The sequence below is a fragment of the Lissotriton helveticus genome, chromosome 12 (assembly GCF_964261635.1).
Source record: "Lissotriton helveticus chromosome 12, aLisHel1.1, whole genome shotgun sequence".
Taxonomy (NCBI): domain Eukaryota; kingdom Metazoa; phylum Chordata; class Amphibia; order Caudata; family Salamandridae; genus Lissotriton; species Lissotriton helveticus.
Window position 1 is genome coordinate 556,047,366 of NC_136073.1, and position 26,181 is coordinate 556,073,546.

Genomic DNA, 26,181 nt, shown 5'->3' on the forward strand with positions numbered 1-26,181 from the left:
AGGAGGCGCGCAAACACTTTGCGCCGCACAAGAAACGACTCAGAGACATGGGCCTTGATTACGCCATGCTGTACCCAGCCAAGCTGCGTGTGAATAGGCAGGGCCACTCGCACATCTTCACGGACCCTGCGGAGTTGCAAAAAGCTATGAAGAAATGGGCTCGAGACAAGCCGGAAGAGCAGGCGGATAATCAGGAAGAAGCTGGTCAGCAACATGTGGACAATCAGGAGTGACTTGGCGATGACCGCTCTGTGGTACAGTGTTTGCCAACTGTTCCTTTTGAGGTCGTGTGTGATTTGAGAGATCTGGATCCGGAGGAACTATTTACAGCCGAGATGTCACAGATAAGAGGGCGTGGGATGCGGGCACAGTTATTGTCCCTTGTTGTGCTAGACTGCACCCATGGTGACTGTTGCTCTCTCTGGCCTATTACTATTTGATGGGTTGTGGTTGCAGCGTTGGGGGCGGGTGGGGGGGGGGGAGTTATTCCCGGCATAGCTGGGGGAAATGTAGAAGTTGTATCTGCGGATTGATGGGCTGATGCATACTTGATGGTGTACGACGGGGGGTGGGGACTCAGGGCACCAGAGTTGTGACTTACTAGGTGAGTCTGTAGTGGCTGGCTACCTTTGCCCACGAGCCGTTGGCTATGGGGTTGCTGGACTGGTGGCTGGGGAGGGGCGGGTGGGACAGGGACCTGCGTGGCCGAGTTGGGGAGGGTCAGCTGTGGGAGGAGGGTGGAATGTTGGGGTTTGTTTTTGGACTTGGACTGTTCCTTTTGTTATTGATTGAAAATGTGCTTTGCCAATCTTTGCGGGGACCTCCCAATATGCATGCAGCTGTTGCTCCCCTTCCGTTTCTCCTGCTTGACTGTGTTGCCGCAGTAAACGTGAATCTATTCCACAACTTTATTACATTCTGCCATGGCGGGTGGGACTGATACTTCCGAGCTCACGGCACTGAGGGAGCCGGAACCTACACACTTAAGAGTCTTGACTTGGAATGTACGGGGATTAAATGACTTCAGGAAGCTTCGCAAAGTCCTCAGTTACTTGCGCAGACACCACATAGATCTTGCACTCTTACAGGAAACACACTTACCTTTGACCAGCAAAATCCTTCTTCACAGGGGTCTGGTGGATTGTAGTGTAGCTTCTGGGTTCACAACACACTCTAGGGGAACTCTCATTTGGGTTAACCCTGGCTCCAAACTAAAATTGACGCTCCTGGAGGCCGACACTGAGGGCAGATATGTACTCTGCAGATGTAAGGGCAGGGGTCTTGATTGCATGGTGGTGAATGTGTATGGCCCAAACTTTGACTCCCCGGAGTTTTACACGACATTGGCTCAGAAATGCGAGCTGTATGAATGTTCAGGGATGCTCTGGGGTGGGGATTTCAATCTGGTTCTTGACCCGATGCTGGACAGGTCGGCGGGACCGCATAGGAGTCCGTCGGCAGCGGCAGCGGTGCTACAGACTGCAATGGCGCGCCTGGATTTACTTGACGTTTGGCGCAACAGGCACCATGCCAGAGGGGGCTACACGCACTATTCCTCCTACCACGAAATACACACAAGAATTGATTACTGGCTTGCGTCGCGGCCTCTGGCTAGTAGAGTGAGGGACTGTCTGATTCTGCCCCGCACACTTTCAGATCATTCTCCTCTCCTCCTGCTTCTCGAACTGCCGACGCCTCGTCTCCCCCCGTTCACGTGGCGCTTTCCCCCATATTCTTTACTAGACGAAGTGTTTAGGGGCGAACTCGCAGAGGAGATCCAGACCTTCTTTGACATCAACGTGGGCTCCGTGGATGACTTCCAAACGCTGTGGGAGACATTCAAGGTGTATGTACGCGGTGTAGCTATGGCCAAACACTCCAGCGTCCTTAAGTCCATTAGGCAGCGGCTTCAGCACCTGGAAACGCGCCTGGCGGAACTGGAGCAGAGGCTGCAGGCAGGCCCCGACGGGGACACACTAGATATTATTAAGCAGCTAGTATCAGAATACAATGCGGAAGCTGATAGGGAGGTCCAGCACATGGGCAAATACGCTACAGCACGCACTTATGGCGAAGGTGGGAGGCCTGGATCCCTGCTGGCCAACATAGTTCGCAGCGAAAGACGACAGCTTGTAGTTGGCGAATTGGTGTCGAGTACGGGAGAGCTCCTGACCGACGAAGAGCGAATTCTAGACGAGTTTCGACAATTCTACTCCACTCTTTATGAGGCCAAATCTACCGGCATGGAGGGGGCAATAGATGATTATTTAGGCTTTATTAAAATGCCACAGCTATCAAACGCACAGAGGGAGTTCCTGATGATGCCTATTCAGAGGGAAGAGATAGTGGATGCGCTGGACAGCATGAGCGCGGGCAGTGCTCCGGGGGCCGACGGGCTGACGGTTGGCTTCTACAAGGCCTTCGGGGACCAGTTGGTACCCTACCTGTCGACTCTGTTCGACGGCATATGTCAGGAAGGTTGTATGCCGCCGACCATGCGAGAGGCACTCATTATTACTCTCCTTAAGCCGGGGAAACCCCCGACAGAACGGAGCTCATACCGGCCACTCTCGTTAATAAACGTCGATGCTAAACTTTACGCCAAAGTTCTGGCGACACGTCTGGCTCTCTTGACCCCGGAACTGGTCGCTCCGGAGCAGGCCGGCTTCATCCCTACCAGGAGCCTTACCTACAACATACGCACGGTGCTGGGGACAATGCAACATGTTAAGCCGGAGTGTAAGGCGCTAGCTGTATTTTTGGACATGGAAAAGGCGTTCGACTCTGTCGAATGGCCCTTCATGTCTAGAGTACTACGGAAGCTGGGCCTGGGAGAACCCTTCCTGCAGATGATAGGAGCGTTATACTATGAACCATCAGCTAGAATTCGCCTGGGCAACAGAGTGTCGGACGCCTTCGCAATACGCAGGGGCACCAGGCAGGGCTGCCCTCTCTCGCCGCTGCTATATGCACTCGTTGCAGAACCTCTAGCGTGCGCACTAAGAGAATACCATAGTCTCGAGGGAATCAGTTTCCCTACGTACAAGATCTGCATATCCACGTATGCTGACGATACCCTTCTCTATGTTAGAGACCCAGAGCTCAGTCTCTCCTCTGTGCTGCGGGAAGTAGTGCAGTTTGGAGCGTTATCAGGACTGAGAGTAAACTGGAGTAAATCCGTTGCATTCCCACTGACCCCGGCAACGAGCAAGTTTGAGATGGATTATCCACTACAGTGGTCGGATGACCCGGTTCGATATCTGGGCATACAATTGCACCCGGACCCAGATGTTCTGGTGAGGGAAAATTATGGGGTGGCCTATTCCAGACTGTCCGATGACGTTGACAGATGGTGCAGGTTGCCGTTATCCCTGTCGGGTCGTATAGCCCTGATAAAAATGATAGTCCTGCCTCGGTTCCTGTTTTTGTTCAATACCATCCCGGTGACCCTACCGAAGGTTTTCTTCAAGACGCTGACCCAGGCACTCACACGGTTGGCCTGGGGGGGCAAGCAACCGAGGATACAGTGGCAAATCCTAACGCTCCCATATGAACAAGGAGGTTTAGGGGCGCCTGACTTAGAGAGATACTACAGGGTTGCGCAAGCAACACATTTGCATACTTGGACTCACGGGGATCGCAACATCCCCCACGTGATACTTGAAACCCTTTTCGCTGCCCCTCTCCCCCCGCCGGCCACAGTGTTTGAACCGGCTTCGCGTCGGGTTGGTACATTGGACTCCATTACGGCGACTAATCATGCGTGGCATTCTTTGGCTCGGAGACATGGACATGACCTACTGTATTCCCCGCTTGTCCCTATAGACTGGGCAGTGTGGCTCTCGCCGCTGCGGGAGAAGGGGGTCCTGTGTGCGCTTCGACAATTGGGCATACTCAAGCTGGGAGATCTATTCAAAGAGGGTACGGCGATCACCTGGACACAGCTGGCACATTCCAGTCCGTCTGCCACACTAATGCAGCGCTTCCACTTCCACAGGGTCCGTGCGGCGTTACGGGACTTGTTGGGTGCGACCATGCAGGAGCCTCCTGAAACTCCGGAACTGACGTATGTTATCAAAACGCCGTCCCCTAGCCACCTTGTCTCCCGGTTGTATCGGATAGGCCAGCGTTGCGGCCAACAGACTATCTCCAAAGCTCGATCGGCATGGCAACGGGATCTGCAGGCGGAAATAAGCGATTCTATGTGGGAATACTGCTGCCGCAATACTAGAAGGGTTTCCATTAACGCTCGACATAGACTCATCCACTTTAAATTCCTGCAAAGAGTGTATTACACCCCTGAACGCCTACATAGGTATGGCCTCCGACAATCAGCGGAGTGCGATCGCTGCCACTCTCCAGTGGCGGATTTCATGCATCTTGCGTGGACATGCCCGGGCATCAACAGATTCTGGGCGGACATTTTTGAGGAGCTGGGCTACATACTGGAGACCGAGTTACCGGTTGACCCGGCGTTGGCACTTCTGGGACACTCCAGAATTCTCCCGCCGGCGATGCGTCGCCTTGCAGATCTGGGACTAATAATGGCCCGACGGTTGGTGGCGCGGTGCTGGATGCGAGGACCTCTCCCGACCAAAGATGGGTGGTCCAGAGATATGCTATATGGGTGCACTCAGTCGCATCTCTATAGCGAGCTTCTACCTCCTCTCAGCAGACCGAAAGATTTCTGGGACCAGTACCTGACGCATGCTACCAAAAAGACTGACGCGGATTCGGGACAGGAGGAAGAGGAGAACCAGATCGGGGAGGAGGACACTGAGGTTCGGGGCTCGATTCTCTCGGATTAAGTGACTAGTGGAGGCCTGGGTGCGTCACTGGGCGAGTCTTCAAGGGTGGTGGGAAGCTAGTGGTAGCGTGCCATTTGAACGCCATTTCCAGTGTGCTGCTTACAGGGCGGGTCGTCGCAGGACACAGGGGTCACTGAGGTCTGGAGCGGGTGGAGAGTAGGTTACGGATTGGGAGAACGGGGTAGGAGGTGACATGGTTTTGGGAGTCACGCAGAGGCAAGCACGGGGGTAGTTAAGGGGGGGAAGGGGGTAGGTTCGGGAGGGGTAGTTGTAAGTGAGGTTATTAAACTGGGTTTCAGGGGTTAGACAGACATACCACACCAACACACCTAATCACATAGTGGCGCTGGGTGGGCACCAACAGGGGGGGGCGAGGTTAGGATGGGGAGGCCATGGTACCTAGGGAATGTGTGCTCAGCAGTGGAGAAGGGGCGGGGCGTCCACTGTTCCCTGGGGGGCTACTGCTCTGTAAGATCTGCCGGTCCTACTATGATGGTCTTGAAGTTCATTTACATTGCTGCCGGCCTACGGGTTGTAGGCATAGAGCTGTGTGTATGTACTGTCACTGAATAAAAGTTTATAACCCAAAAAAAAAAAAAAAAAAAAAAGTACAACCAGGAGACAATATAGGAGATAAGTTCATTACTTTTTAAGCTGCAATAGACGTATTCTATAATTGATGGGTAGGTTTCACCATACAGTCAACTCCGCTAGGCAGTTAGTGATACATGGCAAAATGCATTGCATATCTCCACACTGTCCACAATGATTGATGATTCAGGGTAGAGGGACGATTTCACTGTTATATGAAGCTATTTGAAACAACAATAAGAATACAAAGCTGTCAGTCAAAATCGAAAACAGACTGCAAAGCAGTCATTCACACACCACACGAATAAGACAAAGTGTTGGTATTAGTTAAAAAATCTTGTAGTATTACAGGGTTCCGACTTATATGTTTTTTTACACAGAATCTACATGCCCTCACATACAAATTCCACACCTCAACACAAAATGGATCCTACTCATCCAACTCAGAAGCAGTGAAATTTTTCTGCTTGATGTGGATGCGCTTTTATTCAGGAATACTGGAGAAATGTAAAAAACAGGTTTACTAGAATTTATCCCCCTTTACCAATAGCAATAAGACCCTAAAAAAGTAGCTGAATTTGTCTTATTATAAGCAAAAAAAATAGATAGTGATTAACTAGTTAGCAAAAAAGGAGCCATAGATTAAAGACTAGATAAGTGACATGTTAGTGACATGTTAGAACGGTCAATAGTAGAAGAAATAGACACAAAAATGTCCAACACTGATGCACAGATATTTGAAGGCTTTCTAGACTGGCATTTTTTTCCAGGACTTGTTATTTCTACTTGATCGTGTTCACCCTGAGATACTGTCTAAATTAGTATAGGCCAATAATTTAATGTTATATAGAATCATAATTGTGACTAAACGGGTTCTGTGAAATGCATGAGTGGCTACATATATATTGTAGGATATATGTGTCACGGAGATGTTTGTGTGCTTTAAATTATTTATGATTACCTGGTGGTGTTCCACACAGCTCAGGGTATCAATAAAATACTACAAATTGATTACATGTGCGTCTACTATACTCTTCACCAAGAAATTGTTTTATTCTTGACAAGTAATAACAAAAAGTAAGTAAACAAATATTAAATAAAAATAAAGCATATATTCTTATTGACTACCAACAAAGAGACCAACCAAAGCATGAGGAGTATGATGGAAGATGTTATGTAGGAAGGATATGAGCTGACAAACATGGAAGACTGGGTGCAACATCCAAGACGATGGCAATCACAACTGAAGGGTTACAGTATGATATTAAGTTTGTGAAGGATGTTAAGCGGCCCCCAAAATAATGAGGTCATAATTTAGAGAAATTGCCATTTGTAGGAAGAAAGCATGACGAAAAACATCAACCATAACCAAATTATAAAGGTGGTACAGGAGTACTTTGTTTATCAGTGTTTACCAGTGAGTTCCACATTTGGCATTCAGAAGGTTCTCATGATGATAAGTCTTTGCTCTGGTAAGTGTCTTGAAATTGTTACCTGAGGGCACCATTGAGGATGGACAAAACAAACCTGGAAAGACTTGAGGTTGAAACCCTGGCATACAAAAGAACTGTGAAACCTAAGAAGTGCGGTGTAGCGGTAGTAGTGTCCACATTTTAAAAGTTGAAAACACAAGAAGCTGCTGTAATAGCATATACACTGTTACAGGGTCTGATCCAACCAATGTGCTTGTCATTAGTTTGAGGATAATATCTAGATTTAGAGCCCTATCTATGGCTTAGGATTTGCACATTCTTGCCAAACTGTGAGCTCCATTCAGCTTTAAGATCAGAGACACTAGTACCCGACAGCCCATGTAAACATGGCGTGCCATTCTAAGGGTGATAGGTATTCTTTTGAAAAGACAAAATGGTCCATCTTAGAAGATGTATCCATAGTTACCAAAATAGAAATGTAATAACTTGAATGCTTATGGTCTGTTATAAAACCTGAAGGTATGGTACGGCAAGCTCTAGGTAAAAAAGGTAGGGGGTCATAAAAGTGTAAATGATTGCATATGTTTTGTTTTGCTCTGAGCACATGTACTACCTGTTCTAACATTGTATTTCACACCCTGTCGGTTCACTGGCTACCTTCAGTAGGGTAGAGCCACTCACATTGTGTCAAGCACCCTAAAGCTGTTCCAAGTGAGGATCCTGCCATGGACGGGGGACCCGTTTTGCTGATAAATAGCAGCTAATTCAAAACTAAACTCAACGTATGGTTCCAAACTTTATATGAGCCCCTGTATTTTTTTACTGATGTAGGTGGCAGCTAATCTAATGAACAGTTTTCTTCCTAGAATCAAGCAAAAGCAAGATATTGTTCTTCTTCCTTCTCAGTCCCACACTTCTAGTTCAAACAACATATTGCTCATCTTAAATAATTAAAGAGTTCAGTCTCATTTTTACACTGGGCATAATGGTTCCAGTAAAGTATCAATAAATCATCTAAGTTGATTACCTCATTATGGTTAAGAATATCAGAAAATATACAACCTATGAATCTTTGAAAAACAGAAGGCACATCACTGAGACCAATTGTCCAAAGAATCTTTAGGTCAGCTACTGCCTGTCTCTGCTTTTTATTTGCAGCAGATGATAGGCTGCTCTAGGGCTCAATTCAGTAACGAGTCGGGATCTTTGCACAGCCTCTGATATGTCAATGATCAGAAGTAGTGGGCAATGACACCTACACATTTTCTTAGCTAAGCCTTTTTGATCTGCACAGGGGTGTAACTCGTGTTTTTGAGCACAAAGAGTTGAAGTGAAAGTCAAGTGTTTCCTTAGGCACAAAGAACTAGAAAGAAACGGCACAATCAAACCATTTTAAAGCGTTCATTAGGTTACTGATGCAATGTTTCTTTTTCACCAATTGACATAAAATGATCAAAAGCTAATAAAGAGCCAGGCTTCAAAGTTATTACTCAGTCACGACCCTCCTAAGGTAGAAAAGTAGATAACCTTAGTATACTAAAGAAATTGGTAGGTTCACAATATTTGTCAGGAACCATGGACAAATTAACTATTTAGTTAATCTTTATGTCCTCTTTTTGACTTGTGATTGTTCGTGAGGGAGATCAATACATCCTAGTGCAAAACCAGTGAGAATGGAAAAACGGAGAACTCAGCGATTCATAAAATGAGTTGCCCAGTTAATTTGGAGATTATCAGTTAATGTAGGGATTATCAAAAAGTATTTACAAATGTAACTTGAGGAGTCGCCACTAAAGATGTGATCGTTGTGTGGCATATCAAGCACCCCAAGCTAGATCTGTCTTGAGAAAACTGTTGGAGCTAAAATACAAAATGCACCAACATGGCATCTTAGAATTCTTTCAATCTATTATGGTCTCCATCAACTCAAAGTGTGTCAAAAGGGAATGGTTAACAAATCTGAGGTCACTTGCTTCAGCGAACCATTTTCATTAATATTTGTGGGCATTTTAGGTCCTGTATTGTGACTAATTGAGGCTTGGCTGAAACAATCACTCATGTATACTTCATTAGGCAGTGCAACAATGCGAAACTACGCTTGATAGCAAATTGCCAGTTTCAAAATGATTACATAAATGCTAGGCATTTGAGCACCTCCAAAAAGAAGTCAATTTCAGTAAGAAGAAGCTATCATCATAAACAGATTCCAGGGGAACCATATAGGATACTTAGCTAAAGCTACAAAGAACAAGGTGTATAAAAAGATCCAAGAAGAGGAACAAACAGAAACCCTAATCTGGATGTTAAATATTTAACAAACTTTATATAATGAAGAAATAGTGGCGGTAGATAAGGAGAACAATAACGGACTTAGGGATAACAAAACTATCAGCAAAGTTAAAGTGTAGTAACTGTAAAACAAATTTACTGGCTGGTGGGTTAATATGTACTAAAAAACACGAAATGTAATTTGAATAACACAATAAAATAGGTTAAATCTTGGAAGCTCGATAATAACACCATTAATAATGCACTGCATCCATCTCCCTCCATCTTGGATTGGGTGGTATACCCTTCGCTCTATCTCCACCCATGTCCTTATAGATATGTTGACCAATAACGGATCAAATTTTTTACAACTCTACATAACTTAAGTGTGCCCCTTTTTAACTAGAACCCAGGCAGAGCAAATCTGGAGTAATGTTAAATGCTGCAAAGGTACTGCAAGGCAAAAGGGATGGGAAGTCGTGCCAGGAGCTTACCAAGCTGTCTCAGAGAAAAAGGAGAGATCCACTGAGGTACCTAAAGCCAAGGGAATCCCCGCAGACTCAGAGGATGCCATTTTCACCAAACAGGGTTAAACCCTTTTTCAAAAGTGTTTGAGAGTTTTCAATGTCTTTCAAAGGTTAATCTTTATGAGGTTTTCTTGGGGTTCCTTCCCCTTAAATTACATAATCATTCTATTTTACTTCTGTAGTGTCAGAGGGACATAAAGATCAGAAAACTCATTTAAAAATCAGTTGAAAACATGCCCATCCAATGATCACAAGGCTCATGGAATTGCAATACCTCCTTCTGGGGGAGATCCCATCAATAAGTATAATTATTCAATAATGATTTCTCCAAGATGGGTAGCCTTAATATCTCCCATATTGTGGAGACCTGTGGAAGTAATGGCACAGTGTAAGAAATCAATGAAAGCCTCCTCCCTGAAGGTGAACATATCATGGAGGACACTCTCATGTCCATCTTGAACAAGAAACATGGAAGAGTGACTACCATTAGTACAGGCACCGACAATGTTTTATAGTTGTTGAATGCCTTTGGATTATAAGAACATAGATCATGTGCAAATAGCATACTTCAATGGCAAAGGGGATGTAGGCAGAATACGTGTCTTGGAAGCAGATGACAGTTTTGGCACTTTGTTAACATCAGCAATAGAGCTATTGATGATAAAGTGGTCCAATGTTCGCGCTGTTGGTCATTTCCCTCAACAAATGTGTATGCAACTGTTCCTTTAGTCCTTAACTTGCTTTGCATTTATGAATAAACTGTCAATGCCAAGCAGCAACCGCTCCATCCCCTCTGCCAATAGACAATACTTGTAACTATTTTGTTGATGTGGTCTTACTGGACTAATCCTTAGCCCCATAATGTTTGGAGGCAGTTTTTGTTTGTTTTTTGATTTTTAAACTCTACCTGGACAAGTTCTTTTACTTCGATTTGGCTATCTTCCATTCCTGGACATCGCTGCATCTTTTCAATAAATTCCAAGTTAAGTTGAATTATTATGTTTTCTTGATCATCTACTGAAAGTAAAAACACATTTTGATAAAGATGAATTGAGACAATAACAGAGAGTATATTAGTTTGTTTTGTGCAAAGTTTCGACAACTTCTTCATTGATTTAGTAGAGCACGTGATTAGTAACTATTCAATGCCATTAAGAGATGCAGATGTATCTCTATGTGTGAAATGTGGGATATACATCTGGCTGATAACTGCACAGTACACTAAGTGAAATTCAAATGAGTAGAATTATAATATGTTACATGAGTTCAACCCCACTTTTAATATCAGTCCGTCAAACAAAAATAAGGTTATTCAAATTGTCAAATGCATTGAATGTAACATTACACCATTAATTATACAAAACATATATACAGTCATAAACCAGCAGATTATCCATATAGCCAAAAGTTCATCAATCTAAAATATACATTTACTTCAACCCAATGTCACTAAATTGAACATATGGTTTTAGTTATATCAAGCAGTGGAGCAAAGTCAGCATGACATCTCAGTATTGCCCTATACAATATGGCCTCAGAAAGTGCATTTGCATTGCTAAAACCTCTTATATAAGAAGCACTGGCAATGCCAAAAGTTCTGGCTTTGAAGGCAAGTTGTAAAGTGAAGCATTACAGATGAATAGTATGGGTATAAATATGTATTTGTGTGGAAGCAAAGAACTGTTAAATAATACTGGAATAGGTTAAAAGATCAGGTGTCAGTTGCATGATCAAGTCAGACCTAAAAAGAAACATTTCAATTAATGACTGTCTTCCTCCTATCTGTGCTGCTGCCGGAGACAACAAAATATATTATCTAGTTATCTAAGACACTTTTAATAACATTCCAAATTCATGTGTATGCCCCTGAAAAGTCCAAGCCTAGGCGGCTGGATAAATATACAAAATGATAACAATTGCTGGATGGCGAGAAATGTAGAAGCATGCAACTTCTGCCCAATCAAAACATGTACTCATGGCTCACAACATGTGGGCTGAGCCAAACCTCCTCTCTAGTGATGCTCACATAATTGACTGTCATCAGCTGAGCTGTGTAAACCAAACCAAGACAATGCATCTTTAGATTGTCTCTCCAAATTCCTCTCTAAACGGGTCAAGATGAAAAAGTTATTTACTTGTAATTACAGTTCTCCTCTAAGCTCCTGGATGTAATGGTTATATTCATAAGGCATGTTGTTGTTCCGTCTGTACTTATAGTGTAGGAATATGGAAGTACACAAACACTTCGCACCTGCAGACCAGTGAGATTAAGTTTTTGAAGAGATTATTATCTGCCTCCACTAATTTATCTACTTATGCTTGTCATGCAGAACTGCGCCTACCGTACATTGCTGCCGGTTACCATGCTATTACTATGATCTGCTATTGTGTCCAAATTCTAAAGCTGGGATCGTATTAATCTTCCCCCCAACTGAGAGTGTAACTCCGGGACTATATTTTCTCTACCCAGCACATGGATGGTGTATGAACACTCCTCATATCATTAACAATCTAAGCCGGGATCTGATTCTACTTCCCCTCCATGTGACTTGAACACCCGGATTACATTGATATACATTAATGGTTTTGATAGTGACTACTCTACATCATATTTAAAGCCCTGATGAAGTTCCTTCTGCACAAAGGAACGAAACTTGTTGGATGTGTGTCAGTTTTAAAATATGTTTTGAATAAAGAAGACTGATGGATTCAATGTGTTCTCTTGGTGCACCTTCCTTTCTAAAGAATCATTTCATGACAGTGGCACTCAACGACGGCGAGTGCTGGAATAGATGCACAGAACACTCACTCTAAAAAGCAACTGGGATTGAAGTACTTAATCTTGGTCAGCGTTGTGTGCTTTTCTTTTGGTAACGTACAAAGAGGACCACGTTCAATTAGCAACATTTATGCTGTGGTACTCTATCTGGTCCTAGCAAGAAGCACACCTGAACCAGGAAACAAACATTGACTGCTTACGGCTTGATTAAGCTCACCCCATATCATGGCTGAGGTATATTAAGGAACAATCTTCTCTGCTTGGGAGGCCTGAATGCATTTATTGACCACACAATATCACTGTTTTGCCCCAAAATTGTCTAACAGCTGAATTTCTCTCCTTGCAGGGACGAAGGGAATTTTAAGAGCTTGATAAAAGAGTGTGGCTGCCCATCAATTGTTAGTAAAAACAGATTGCATGGAGCCCTACCTTTAGTCACTAACATGTCATCATCAGCGTTTTTTCATGCTTAGATTTCTATTTAATTTAGCTTTCCTTTTAGTCTTTTATCCCAGACACACATATAGTGACTCAGGCTTAGAGACATGTCCGTGTAAATCTATATCAAACCAATCAATGTTACACTTTTTGTGCCACCTGTATGCTGTGCTCAGGAAGCAATATCAATCAATCAATCAATCATTCATTTGTAGAGTGCGCTACTCACCCATGAGGGTCTCAAGGCGCTAGGGGTGGATGCTGCTATTGCTCGAATAGTCAGGTCTTGAGTAGTCTTCTGAAGGTTAGCAGGTCCTGGGTCTGCCGTAGGAGGATGGGGAGGGTGTTCCAGGTCCTGGCAGCGAGGTGGGAGAACGATCTGCCTCCGGAGGTCACTCTTGGTAGATTGGTGGAGCGGAGCTGGCGGTTGGGGGTGTAGAAGGTGAGAAGTCTAATGAGGTATGCTGGTCCGGTGTTGTGGAGTGCCTTGTGTGCATGGATGAGGAGCTTGAAGGTGCTCCTCTTGTTGATGGGAAGCCAGTGCAGGTCTCTCAGGTGGGGTGTGATGTGGCTGCGGTGAGGGATGTCGAGGATCAGGCGTGCAGAGGCGTTCTAAATCCGTTGAAGACGTATCAGGAGTTTGGCCGAGGCTCCAGTGTAGAGGGCGTTACCGTAGTCCAGCCTGCTGCTGACGAGGGCCTGGGTGACCGTTCTTCTTGTTTCTGATGGGATCCACCTGTAGATCTTGCGGAGCATGCCCAGGGTGTTGAAGCAGGAGGACGAGACGGTGTTGACCTGTTTTGTCATGGAGAGAGTAGAGTCGAGGATGAACCCCAGGTTGCGTGCATGGTTGGTGGGTGTTAGTGCTGTTCCCAGTGCGGTTGGCCACCAGGAGTCTTCCCAGGCCGAGGGGGTGGAGCCGAGGTCGAAGACTTCTGTTTTGTCCGAGTTTAGCTTCAGTCGGCTGTTCTTCATCCACTTGGCTACGGCTTTCATTCCTTCGTAAAGGTTGGTTTTGGTGGTGAGGGGGTCTTTGGTGAGGGAGAGGATCAGCTAGGTGTCGTCGGCGAAGGAAATTATGTTGAGGTCGTGCAGTTGAGCGACGTGGGCGAGAGGTGCCATGTAGATGTAGAACAATGTCGGGCTGAGGGATGAGCCCTGGGGTACGCCGCAGATGATCTTGGTGCCTTCGAAGCAAAAAGGGGGGAGGCGGATGCTCTGGGTTCTGCCGGAGAGGAAGGAGGTGGTCCAGTCCAGAGCCTTGTCTCGGATCCCAGCATCGTGGAGGCGTGTGCGAAGGGCGCGGTGGCAGACTGTGTTGAAGGTGGCTGGCAGGTTCAGGAGGATGAGGGCCGCGGTTTCGCCATTGTCCAGCAGGGCCCTGATGTCATCGGTGGCGGCCATGAGTGCAGTTTCAGTGCTGTGGTTGCTGCGGAAACCGGACTGGGATGGGTCCTGGATGCTGTTTTCCTTGAGGTAGCGGGTCAGTTGTCTGTTGACGGTCTTCTCAATGACCTCCGCCGGGAACAGGAGCAGGGAGATGGGTCGGAAATTCTTGAGGCCCTTGGGGTCAGCCTTGTGTTTTTTGAGTAAGGCGTTGATCTCGGCGTGTTTCCAGCTTTCCGGGAAAGTCGCTGTCTTGAAGGAGATGTTGATGGCTCTCCGGAGATGGGGTGCGATGGTGGCACTGCCTGCTGCTGACGAGGGCCTGGGTGACCGTTCTTCTTGTTTCTGATGGGATCCACTTGTAGATCTTGCGGAGCATGCCCAGGGTGTTGAAGCAGGAGGACGAGACGGTGTTGACCTGTTTTGTCATGGAGAGAGTAGAGTCGAGGATGAACCCCAGGTTGCGTGCATGGTTGGTGGGTGTTAGTGCTGTTCCCAGTGCGGTTGGCCACCAGGAGTCTTCCCAGGCCGAGGGGGTGGAGCCGAGGTCGAAGACTTCTGTTTTGTCCGAGTTTAGCTTCAGTCGGCTGTTCTTCATCCACTTGGCGACGGCTTTCATTCCTTCGTAAAGGTTGGTTTTGGTGGTGAGGGGGTCTTTGGTGAGGGAGAGGATCAGCTAGGTGTCGTCGGCGAAGGAAATTATGTTGAGGTCGTGCAGTTGAGCGACGTGGGCGAGAGGTGCCATGTAGATGTAGAACAATGTCGGGCTGAGGGATGAGCCCTGGGGTACGCCGCAGATGATCTTGGTGCCTTCGAAGCAAAAAGGGGGAGGCGGATGCTCTGGGTTCTGCCGGAGAGGAAGGAGGTGGTCCAGTCCAGAGCCTTGTCTCGGATCCCAGCATCGTGGAGGCGTGTGCGAAGGGTGCGGTGGCAGACTGTGTTGAAGGTGGCTGACAGGTTCAGGAGGATGAGGGCCGCGGTTTCGCCATTGTCCAGCAGCGCCCTGATGTCATCGGTGGCGGCCATGAGTGCAGTTTCAGTGCTGTGGTTGCTGCGGAAACCGGACTGGGATGGGTCCTGGATGCTGTTTTCCTTGAGGTAGCGGGTCAGTTGTCTGTTGACGGTCTTCTCAATGACCTCCGCCGGGAACAGGAGCAGGGAGATGGGTCGGAAGTTCTTGAGGCCCTTGGGGTCAGCCTTGTGTTTTTTGAGTAAGGCGTTGATCTCGGCGTGTTTCCAGCTTTCCGGGAAAGTCGCTGTCTTGAAGGAGATGTTGATGGCTCTCCGGAGATGGGGTGCGATGGTGGCACTGGCTTTGTTGAAGATGTGGTGTGGGCAAGGGTCTGACGGAGATCCGAAGTGGATGGTGTTCATGATTTTGATGGTGTCATTGTTGTTTATGTTGGTCCAGCAGAGCAGGGGATCAGTGAGGGTGGTGACCGTGGGGTCGGAGATCTCGGTGGATGTCTGGGCGTCAGGGTGTTGAAGCTGTCATGGATGTCTGCGATCTTGCTATGGAAGAAGGTGGCGAGGGAGTCGCATAGGTCTTGCGAAGGTGGGATGGTGTTGGTGTTGGAGCTGGGGTTGGAGAGTTCCTTCACGATGTTGAAGAGCTCTTTGCTGTTGTGTGCGTTGTCATCTAGGCGGTCTTTGAAGGAGGCCCTTTTGGCGGATCTGATGAGGTAATGGTGTCTGCGGGTGGCGTTCTTGTGGGCTGCGTAGTTGTCCGGTGTCGGTTCAAGGTACCATGCAAGTTTGCTTGGAGGCCTGGAGGTCCTCAGTGAACCAGCTGGCTTTCTTGCTGGTGTGTCTGTTGGAAGGTTTCTTGGTCGGGACGAGAGTGTTGGCGCACACGTCAATCCACTGTCTTAGGTTGCGGGCCACGGTGTCTGGGTCGGTGGGTTGGCTCCGGGCGAGGGTGGTGGGTAGCTGGTTTTCGGTGATTTTGCTACAGCAGCGGCGAGGGATCTGTTGGGTGCGGTGGTGCGTGGTGTGTTTCCGGAAGGTGAAGTGGATGCAGAGGTGGTCGGTCCAATGGAGTTCGGTGGTGTGGTTGAAGGAGACGTAGGAGCTTGCGGAGAAAATGGGGTCAAGCGTGTGGTCGGCAGAGAATACATTGCTCAGGTCTTTGAATATTAAAAAGTGTAGACCAGCCTTATATTACCTGCAACTATTGCAAACTGAATTTATTTGCACAATGCTACATAAATGTATACTGGCTGCAGTTAGTTTGAGGAATATGGTGGTGAAATAATACCCCAATGCACGTGTCGTCATCATCATCATCAACTTTATTAGGTTTTTACAAGAAAACCTTAAAAGTCAAACAAACCTTAAAAAAGACTCCATGAAATAATTTAACACTAGCAATACATAATGCAGAGTTAAATAGTAAACACTTTTAATGATTCCATAATAAAAACGATTTCATATTATCATGGTAACCCAGATCAACCATTAAAATGAATCGCAGCTGGACCTAAGGTAAATTGCAGCCCTAAAAAAGCTAAGGGTGTATAATACTGAGTTACTTGAAAGCAGCTTTATAAAGATAAAAGCTGGTCTAGCATGCCTAAACTTGACTTTCTTAAGAATAGGAATGATAAAAGACTTGCTTAGGACCTCATACAAAATACAAAACATTAAAAAGTGAATCATATCCTGTGGAGACCTTCCGTCGCAGCCACAGGGTAAGAGACACTGCCCTCTATATGCACCACGAGGATGAACTAAGAGATAATGAAAAAGGTAAAGACGCAGTCGAGTCAATATAAAGCATTCATGGGCACTTTTGAACCATAAGAGATAGGGCTCAGTGAATGGCACCGTCTTCAACAGGGAATACCTATGAACACTGGGCTTCCTCAACTCCTCTTCTTCCCTGGCCCATGTGCACATTTTGCAGAAGTCTCCTTTACCCAATACATATCCTTTCTACATATTCCCTCTAGTTTCTGAAATAGATCAGTCCTTCCCATGCTGGAAAGACTTTCTTTAATATACCTTAACCAGCAAATACAGTTAAAATAATCAAGGGAAAGACATTCCCTCAGAATTTCTTTACTTATGTTGGCTCCCTTCTTCATCCATTTTCATCCATATTGACAATGGACGAAAGGCCAGCACATCTGAGAGGAAGGTCATCCCAAGTTCTTCATGGGCTATAAACGATGGAATACATTGGAGTAAGCAGAGAATCTGTCTAAAAAAGTGCTTTCAACAGATTGCAATACATTGTGCTCGATATAACCCCAAATCTCACTCCCGTAGGTGACCTTCGATATTCATTTTGCTTTGCAAATCTGCAAAAGTGCCACGATCAGTCTACTTCCTAGTCTGGAGGCAAAATGAAGGACAGACGCAATAGCCCTTGCAAACTACCGTTTCTTTTGACTTGTCAAGGGACGTCAAATCAGGGCAGCATCAAACACCACCCCTAGATATGAAAAGACATCGGTCTTTGGGACCGGCTTTGCCCCAACCAAAAAGGTGCAGGGCTTAACTAGATACTAGCCCACCTGCATGATAAATGATTTGCTTTTGTTGACCAGCAAGTCCAAGTCCTCCATGAAGTTTATAAAGGAAGTTTATAAAGGAGTTCAATAAGCATTGTAAACCCCTTGCTGTCGTCAGAAGGACAGGCAAAATTCACACACAGCACTTTGATTATGAGTTGCAATTGTTTGAAGATTAATTTATTATTATGATATTGATACCTGATAGCATGGATTGACGATTATTGAGGCACTTACTATTTATAGACATGATAATGTAATATTGACATGTTTTAATCTATGGATGTTTTATATTGTTCATATGATTGCATACACTTAGAACATTGGTGATGTCACCAAATAGCAGATCTAAGCTGTTTATTGACCACTAGAAATCAAATAATGTTGTCACTTTTTGATGTAGCCTGATTGAGTAGGTCAGAAATATGGAAATGAAACCCACACTGCACATACTGGTCATTAAGCGGATACTGTTTAAGGCAAATTAATTTTACTACTGTATATATTAATGGTGTTTTAATATGTTTTAATGTATTTATTACTGTGCACTTTAATGGTCGTATGACCAAATAAGTTAATTTGATTTGACAAGCAAACTTCGCTTGCCCACCTGGGGGGGAGTCAGTATTTCATTTAAAAAAGGCCTGCTCCAAGTTATTAATATACAAATTAAAAAGAAAAAGGGCCAGGATACATACTTGATGGACCCCTCTCTGAATACAAAACTCACTGGATACTTTGAGATCCTTAGAATAGAGTACTACAGCTTTTGTGTCTCTATGGAGATCCCTTGAAAACAGAACAGTGTTTCTATCGATGCAAATAGAGAGCATTAACTGACAGAGCTTGGATCTGTTAAGGCGATCAAACGCGGATGACAGATCCATGAAAGCTAAGTAGAGGGTGCCAGTACGGGAGACTGTGTACTTATTCAAGAGCATGTACAAATTTAAACTCTGGTCCTCCATTGAACAACCCGGTCAAAAACCATATTGGACCTTGGTCAGAATATTATTGTCATATACCCAGCTGGCCATTCCTTCCTACACATCTACATGTTGCTTGTTATTGAGTGGGGTGGCACATGACTCTGCTCTGTTCCACCTTCATTTTGAATTTTATGTGCACTATTGGGACTTCTGTAAGAGTCCTTAGAGTACTGGTTCTATAAGCATGCCAAGGAAAAGTAGGTTATACTTAAAGAGGGGAAAGACAGAAGCTTTCATTAAAAAGGTTTCAATCATACCTGAGAGCTGTTGATGATTGCTCAGCGAATGTGCGTACGCTTCCCTATAAGGGAACACTACTATCGAGCTGTTGATGATTGGATGTTTCTTAAAAACCCAAGCTCTATAGGAATATGAAGAAATTCTTGCGTCTTTCACTGAAACTCAATTATGGTCAAAACATATGGCCAGCTTTTCATGGGTCTCTTCAAACTGTCTCCCAGCAGTAAATAATCTGGGATTTATTAAGTACTCTGTACAAAATCTACACCCAGTGATGAATATGATGTTAACAACTGTCTATAATAACTGTATTTACTATTGAAACTCGTTCACCTTTTTACATTCTCTTATAGAGTGCATATTGTGCATGACTTTGTATTCAATCAACTAGGTTACTGAAATGCCAATTACTTTGGTGGGCTACAGTATGTTACGCTCAAACATCAATTAATCCAAAATGTGCCATCTCATCTACCTCTAAGACTGATGAAGAGTGACAAATGACCATATGCAGCCAAATCTTGCACCAATGCACTGACAGGGACAGCAACTGGTAAATCAGAAATTCTTATCCAGAAACTCCTGTATCAGTCATGATCCACCTTGCCAGTGCCCATATTGAAAATCTTGTCCACTTGCCCTGTCATTCAATATTCCTCCAGTTTGTACCTTGCAGTTCTCATCACTAGGAAAGCTAGAATTGGTGATATGTATCTTCTGATCTAGGCTACTTGCCTGTCATAGAGTCTATTGCAAGGCCTTTCTCAGCAGACCGACATCTGAAAATTAGGAGTTTTCCCATATTAAAGCACATGAAAACAAACTGTTTAGTGTTCAACAACACCAAGATGTCTACTATATATAATGCACTCAATAAACCCTCTATCCTAAAAATTATCTTGACCGTATTAAGAATCGGTCAATTCTCCCATCAAAACTGAAGTAAATCCTTTGCTATGTATATTAGAGATGCATATAATATAACTACATCATAATTCATTTGTTCATATATAAAGCACATATTCCTATCAATCAGCATGCTTCCGCCACTTCAAAGCAGTGAATGCTGGAGTGGATACTTGAGCTTATATTAAAAAAATTATGCATGTATTAAAGAGATTCAGTCATAGTTGCCATGCAATAAAACACATTTAAAAGATACAAATAGTACTTTAAGACACCATGCCCTCTTAAGCGGCTATTCTATATATTAGAAAATTATAACTTAACTAATGTCAGTAATGAAGTATTACATCACAGACATTTATAATGATACTAAATACATTTTGCTAACCAACGCCCTTGGCACATACACCGTAAGTGTCCCAAAAAAGTAAAACAATAGTAATCAGATCATTATCCTCTTGTCATCAAATCATCATTTTATTCAGATATGTATTTCAGCCTTACACCAGCCAACACTTCAGGTGTGGTCACCCTACGACTTCTTCAGGGCTTAGAACACATGAGGTCTGTAAAAAATGCAGGACCCTAGATACCCAGTAGAAAGTACACATAAGAGAATGTAACAAACAGAGCCACATAAGAACTTTGAATTCTTTGGTACAGACCTTATACCACGAGATCCGAGGGAGGAAACAGAGAATTGACCCTTATGAGATGTGAAGCAAAATGGATTCTGCGTTTCCATACGGCTGTGACTGGGTTAAACACAGACCATGACCTTCATTACTTTTTAGGAGACAGGTGAAAGATACTATGTACATCCAACTTTCTGTGGCGGCTTGTTTTCTTAAATGATACTGATTTACTTTTCTTCAAATCAACTTACTGACAGTATTGAGCTTCTCTCACCACTCAATAGTAATTATTGATGTTACCCTTAATCAAATACCTACTGCATGTTCAAATGATGTGAGGTGTTTCTAATGGTAACTGCTCCCAGGACACCACTAAACATATTGTGTAGATAATGGTTCACGGTGCAGAAAAATACACTGGTTTTGGGTATCAGTTCTATTTAGGGTTCAAATATTAAGTTACAAATTTTACTTTGAGATTGACACACACAATTTTTACTTTAAGATTGACACACACAGTTGTCTATCTCCGAGTGGAGATCACTGTTATTCCATCTTAGATGGAGTTTATGGTTTAACTTTAACAGGATTGGAATATGGATGGGGGATCTTGATGTTATTGAGTTGAGATACAAGTTTTAAGGAAGTTAGGCGAGGGTGGGGTCTATTAACCCACTGTGACTTTGGCGCCTTAGCAAGAAAAATCTAATCATGGACATGCAGCATATATAGAGAAGATCAGCATGGCCCCTGCATTCACGCACGGGCCTTTAAATATTTGATAATGGGAGAGACTACTCCAATATGGTGTGGATAATGGGATATACGCCGTCACTTCCACTGAAATACACACGGACACGATAAGACACTAATATTAGCTTTAGAACCTGGAGCTCTACTGTTTGGACTTGCATCAGCAGTCATGTCAGTATTTGGATGCATACTTGGCTGTGCCAGATGAGTAACACAGTGACCACAATACAATTTTCATTATTTATGTTCCATTTACACTGCTTCAAGATGGCGACGATTTATGGTTGACGCCAGATATATAAAAATCTACACATCGCATACCTATAGTACTCGTATTTGATATAAGTAGGTTGGTGCTAGATTACTTGTGTAGCGACTCTGATATATGGTTCTAATTTATTTTGAATTCTTAAACCACTCTAAGATGGCACAGATTATTGATCCTGGCCGGACACATGCATAAATTGCATGTCAATAACAATATGGCGTTTGGAAGCCACAACGGACACTGAGACGCAGGGACGATGGACGCCTGACCGCACTCAGGTGAGTTAGGACATACGAAATACGGAACCATTTGACTGAATTTATTAACTTCATGGCCGCGAAACTATGCAGCACATTAGAAGGCATGGTATACTTAATGCAGGCAGGCACTTATTCTGTTTTACGATAGGTTGTATAACGCCAGATATATGTTTATTCTTACTATGAGTGCACTTGCAGCATATTGTTGCTCGGATTACTGACCGCTTTAAATAAGTCCGATTTTTGTAACTTAACGGTCACCATTGTTTTAAATTAATTTGATGGTATTACTCACGGTCACAATATTATGCGGTATGTTTGGAGGCATGATTTCCACTGAGTATTGCACGGTTAGTATGCTAACAATATGTACGTTAGACAAATATTATTTGGGATACTTTATGCAGGGCAGATGTGTTTTATTCTGCCATTCGGTTGGGTGTCTTACACCGGATGTATGGGTATTCTTACTATGACTGCACTATCAGCATCATTTTTGCTCAGATTACTGACCAATTTAAATAAGTTTGATGGTATTAATTTAGCGGTCACCACCGCTCTATATTGGTTCGATGGTTTTACTCAAGGTCGTGGTACTATGGGGCACGTTTGGAGGCAGGATTTCCACCTAGCATTGTATAGTTGGTTTGCCAAGCAATATGTTAGTTAGACAAATACTATTTTACTTTGTAGGAGACGATAGAAGAAACCTGTATACTCTTACGTTACTAGTCCATGTCAAGATTGACAACAAGTCTGGAATCTGCAGACACGATAAAATACCATTCAAGGTATGTGTCCTGATACGATTTTTATACTAGGACCTATCACTTACTACACGTGACACAGTATTAAGTTTGGACACATTTGATTTTATTTTGACACCTACGCTTTCTTCTATTTTCCTCATTCAGTATACGCCAAGATACACAGGTATTTCACCTTTTATATTTCAGTCAGAATAGGACTAGAATGCACAGCTTTCTTTCTTTTTCATACTTATTTTGCATGGGGATATACTTATATGCATATCTCTCCTTGGTGGTAGGGGCTATTACAAACACCACAAAATGATTTTATATAAATAGGGCACAATGAATGTACAGATTCAGTTTTAGCTGTCATAGACATCATGTTTGGATTAATTCACCTTAAGAGCAATGGTTATTTGACAGGCAGCGTGGTGCCTCTGTTTTTTTTTGAGAATGTGATAAACACTGGCTCGTACTTAACACCATCACCAGGGGTTAGGTTTTGCCAAAACCATAACTGTCAATGAATTCTCAGACAATGTTGTATTAATTGACAAATCCAGACCAGAAGAAGTCGTAGGGTGACCACATCTGAAGACGAAACACATGTTGGCTGGTGTGAGGCTGAAAATACATACCTGAATAAAACGAAGATTTGATGACAAGGGCCAATGATCTGATTACTATTGTATTACTTTTTTTGGACACTTACGGTGTATGTGCTCAGGGCGTTGGTTATCATTGTGTATTTCTGAGGATGCTGGGTTGACATCCCTATCCTTAGAGCACTATGTATTGCTGAGATTATATACATATGGGTACTTTGCCTGTGTGCACCTGATCTACCACAGTCACCCCCTTCAGCTTCTAATAAATAAATTGTGTGATAGGAGATGAGTGTATATTTCTACACAGGGATATCCAAGCACTGTGACTTTATAATATATTATTGGTACTTTCAAGCAACTGTGACAGTAAGAATGTTATAAAAGGTGACAGCTATAATATTATCACACATACAAATGTGAAAAGAACATTTAAGAGGAATTTACATCTTCTATAAAGGACTACTTCAGCTTAAAACTGACAGTGAAACCCCGAAACCGGTCCTAGGATGCTTAGTTCCGGTCCAGGGAGGACCTGGCTTGGCAGTTCGGACTGGGCTGTTCCCATGAAGCACAGGGTCAAGACTGATTTGCATTTGGCCAGGTCTAAACTGGGGTGGCATGGTGAACAAAATAATGATGGATTTAACCCAGATCTCTTGACTGGGGGTGAATGTTTTGATTTGTTCTGCATTCCGTCCATCAATTGTGTGTCTTTTGATCCCTACCCTTAGAGCACAACGTATTGCTGAGATTATATACATATGGGTACATTGCCTCTGTGCACCTGATCTACCACATTCACCCCCTTCAGCTTCTAATAAATACATTGTGTGATAGGAGATGAGTGTATATTTCTACACAGGGATATCAGAGCACTGTGACTTTATAATATATTATTGGTACTTACAAGCAACTGTGACAGTAAGAATGTTATAAAAGGTGACAGCTATAATATAATCACACATACAAATGTGAAAAGAACATTTAAGAGGAATTTACATCTTCTATAAATGACTACTTCAGCTTAAAAGTGACAACATTTTAAAGCAAGGAGAAGGTAAGCTTGGATGGTCCATTTAAAAAGGCTACTTTCTCTGAGAGAAAATTGAAAGAGAGATGGCAGCATACTAACCTTCTTTGCAATCTTTACCTATTTCACATTAAACGTTCTTTCACTAACACGGTGTATGCCAAAAGGTCGTTCAGTCAAGAAAGGGGTTTCTTGTTTCTTCTTTGGAATCTCGTCTCCTCCATTCTCAAAATAGAAGGGTTACTATGACATTTCTCTCCACCCCAAGTGGGTTATGGTCAGGATTACCAGGCCAAGATGTATTTGCCTGTATGTAAAAATAGTATACAAAACCTTCCTATAATAGGAATAGCCCAAAAGGTCCCTCCCACTTAGGCTTCTGGATGTAATACACACAGAAGGCTTTGGAACCTAATAACCAAACACAATTATAGAGTGGGTGTTCGACCATCAAAGTGGCGGGATCAATGTTATACATCTAGTCTGCATTTTTTTAAATCTATCTCTAAATTTGCATGGTCTACTTTCTTTTACGTGTTACTAGGTGCATATTATCAAGCTCCATAAATCACTTTTCAGCATTTAATCTAAGATACCCAAACAACAGATTTCTAAAGTAAAATATTACCTTGGTCATCAAAGGACATGATCTGTTTAGACTCTTCTTCCTTGTATTGAGAGAATGGCAAACTTGTAGTCAATTCACACTCGTCATCAAAAAGAAGCAACTCTGGGAAATTTCCCAAAACAGTTATTTGGTAACAGGTTAAAACATCTAAATCAATAAATGACTGACTTACGTGTGTTTCACAATTATGCTCCTTAACAAAGACATGAGCTTTAGAATATCCCTGAGTTTAAAGAGGTTTGCTGAAAATGTTACAGTTGGAATTATTCAACACTATTTGTGGGCACTGGACAACTACCATAACCAATACACTTTGACTTACATGAGACAAAAAAAAACCTGGAGTATCCTGGATACCAACCGCACCCAAAAGAAAGACATAGACAAGAAAACTAAAATGGGCTGGTACCAGCTCTCTGCTGACAGAGTGAAACCCTTCCGCCCAGAATGAGACCCAGAACTGTATTTCAAACTCTCATACTCTTGCATCTGGATTGTGGAAATGGCAGGCACCATGGTATCCCAGACTCCACAATGGTCTCTGTTTAAGGGCATCCTACAAACAGCAGCATATTGCATGAATGGTCTGAACAAACATGAGAGCATCACCCTGACCAAACTACACTGGCTCCCTTGGCCAGACCACACCACCTTCGAGACAAGCTGCATCATCAACAAAGCCATCATGACTGGCAACCTGCCTCATCAGCTGACAACCTCGCCTCCGTCTGTGGCTCTCGTCACACCAACAGCCAGGACACAATCAGCCTGGAGGCAAAGAAGTGCAAATAGCAATGCAACTGGCTTTCTCCATTTGGGCAGCTAGGATCTGGAACAGCAACTCTTTATACATCAGTACTGCCCCAACCCAATTCCAATTTAGGACAGTGCTGAGAACACAGCTCTTTAAAGTAGACTACATCAAGATTAAGTAACAGTCAGCATCCACTTCCAGGACCCAGCTTTCACTCTATACCCTTATTTATTGACTCTGCTTTCCTTTGACCCTGTACGGTGATCCAGGCCTTTTAGTTCAGTTCATGCTAAGCACATTTTACAAACATACAGCTTCAACCTATGACAGACACTTTACCATAATAAAATGTATTTAACAACAGTTTCAACATTTCACATACACATTACACTGGTTTACTCCTGGTGCTCTATCAAGGCCACCCACCTGACAGACAGCAGTGCAGGCCTACATGAACATTATGTCAAACCCACCTAGAAGTAACAGAGTGCCAACACCTCAAGTTTCATGTGCTGGCCCAGTGCTTTTACACTCCCAGCCTATAAACAACACTATCAAAAAACACAAGAGAAGATGAAAATATGTCATCCTGAGCAACAACAATGAAAACCTG

General features: G+C 43.7%; 1 protein-coding gene across 3 annotated transcripts in view; it reads right to left on the bottom strand.

Annotated features, from left to right (window-relative positions):
• Window positions 1-26,181, bottom strand: part of LOC144798761 (uncharacterized) — a 1,691,129-nt gene that overhangs the window by 159,741 nt on the left and 1,505,207 nt on the right. For all 3 annotated transcript variants that reach the window (XM_078669781.1, XM_078669783.1, XM_078669782.1), the window contains 2 exons: window positions 24,815-24,916; window positions 10,535-10,644 (listed from right to left, as the gene is read on the bottom strand). In XM_078669781.1, the coding sequence (XP_078525907.1) occupies window positions 10,535-10,644; window positions 24,815-24,916 (212 nt within the window). The remainder of the gene's footprint in view (window positions 1-10,534; window positions 10,645-24,814; window positions 24,917-26,181) is intronic.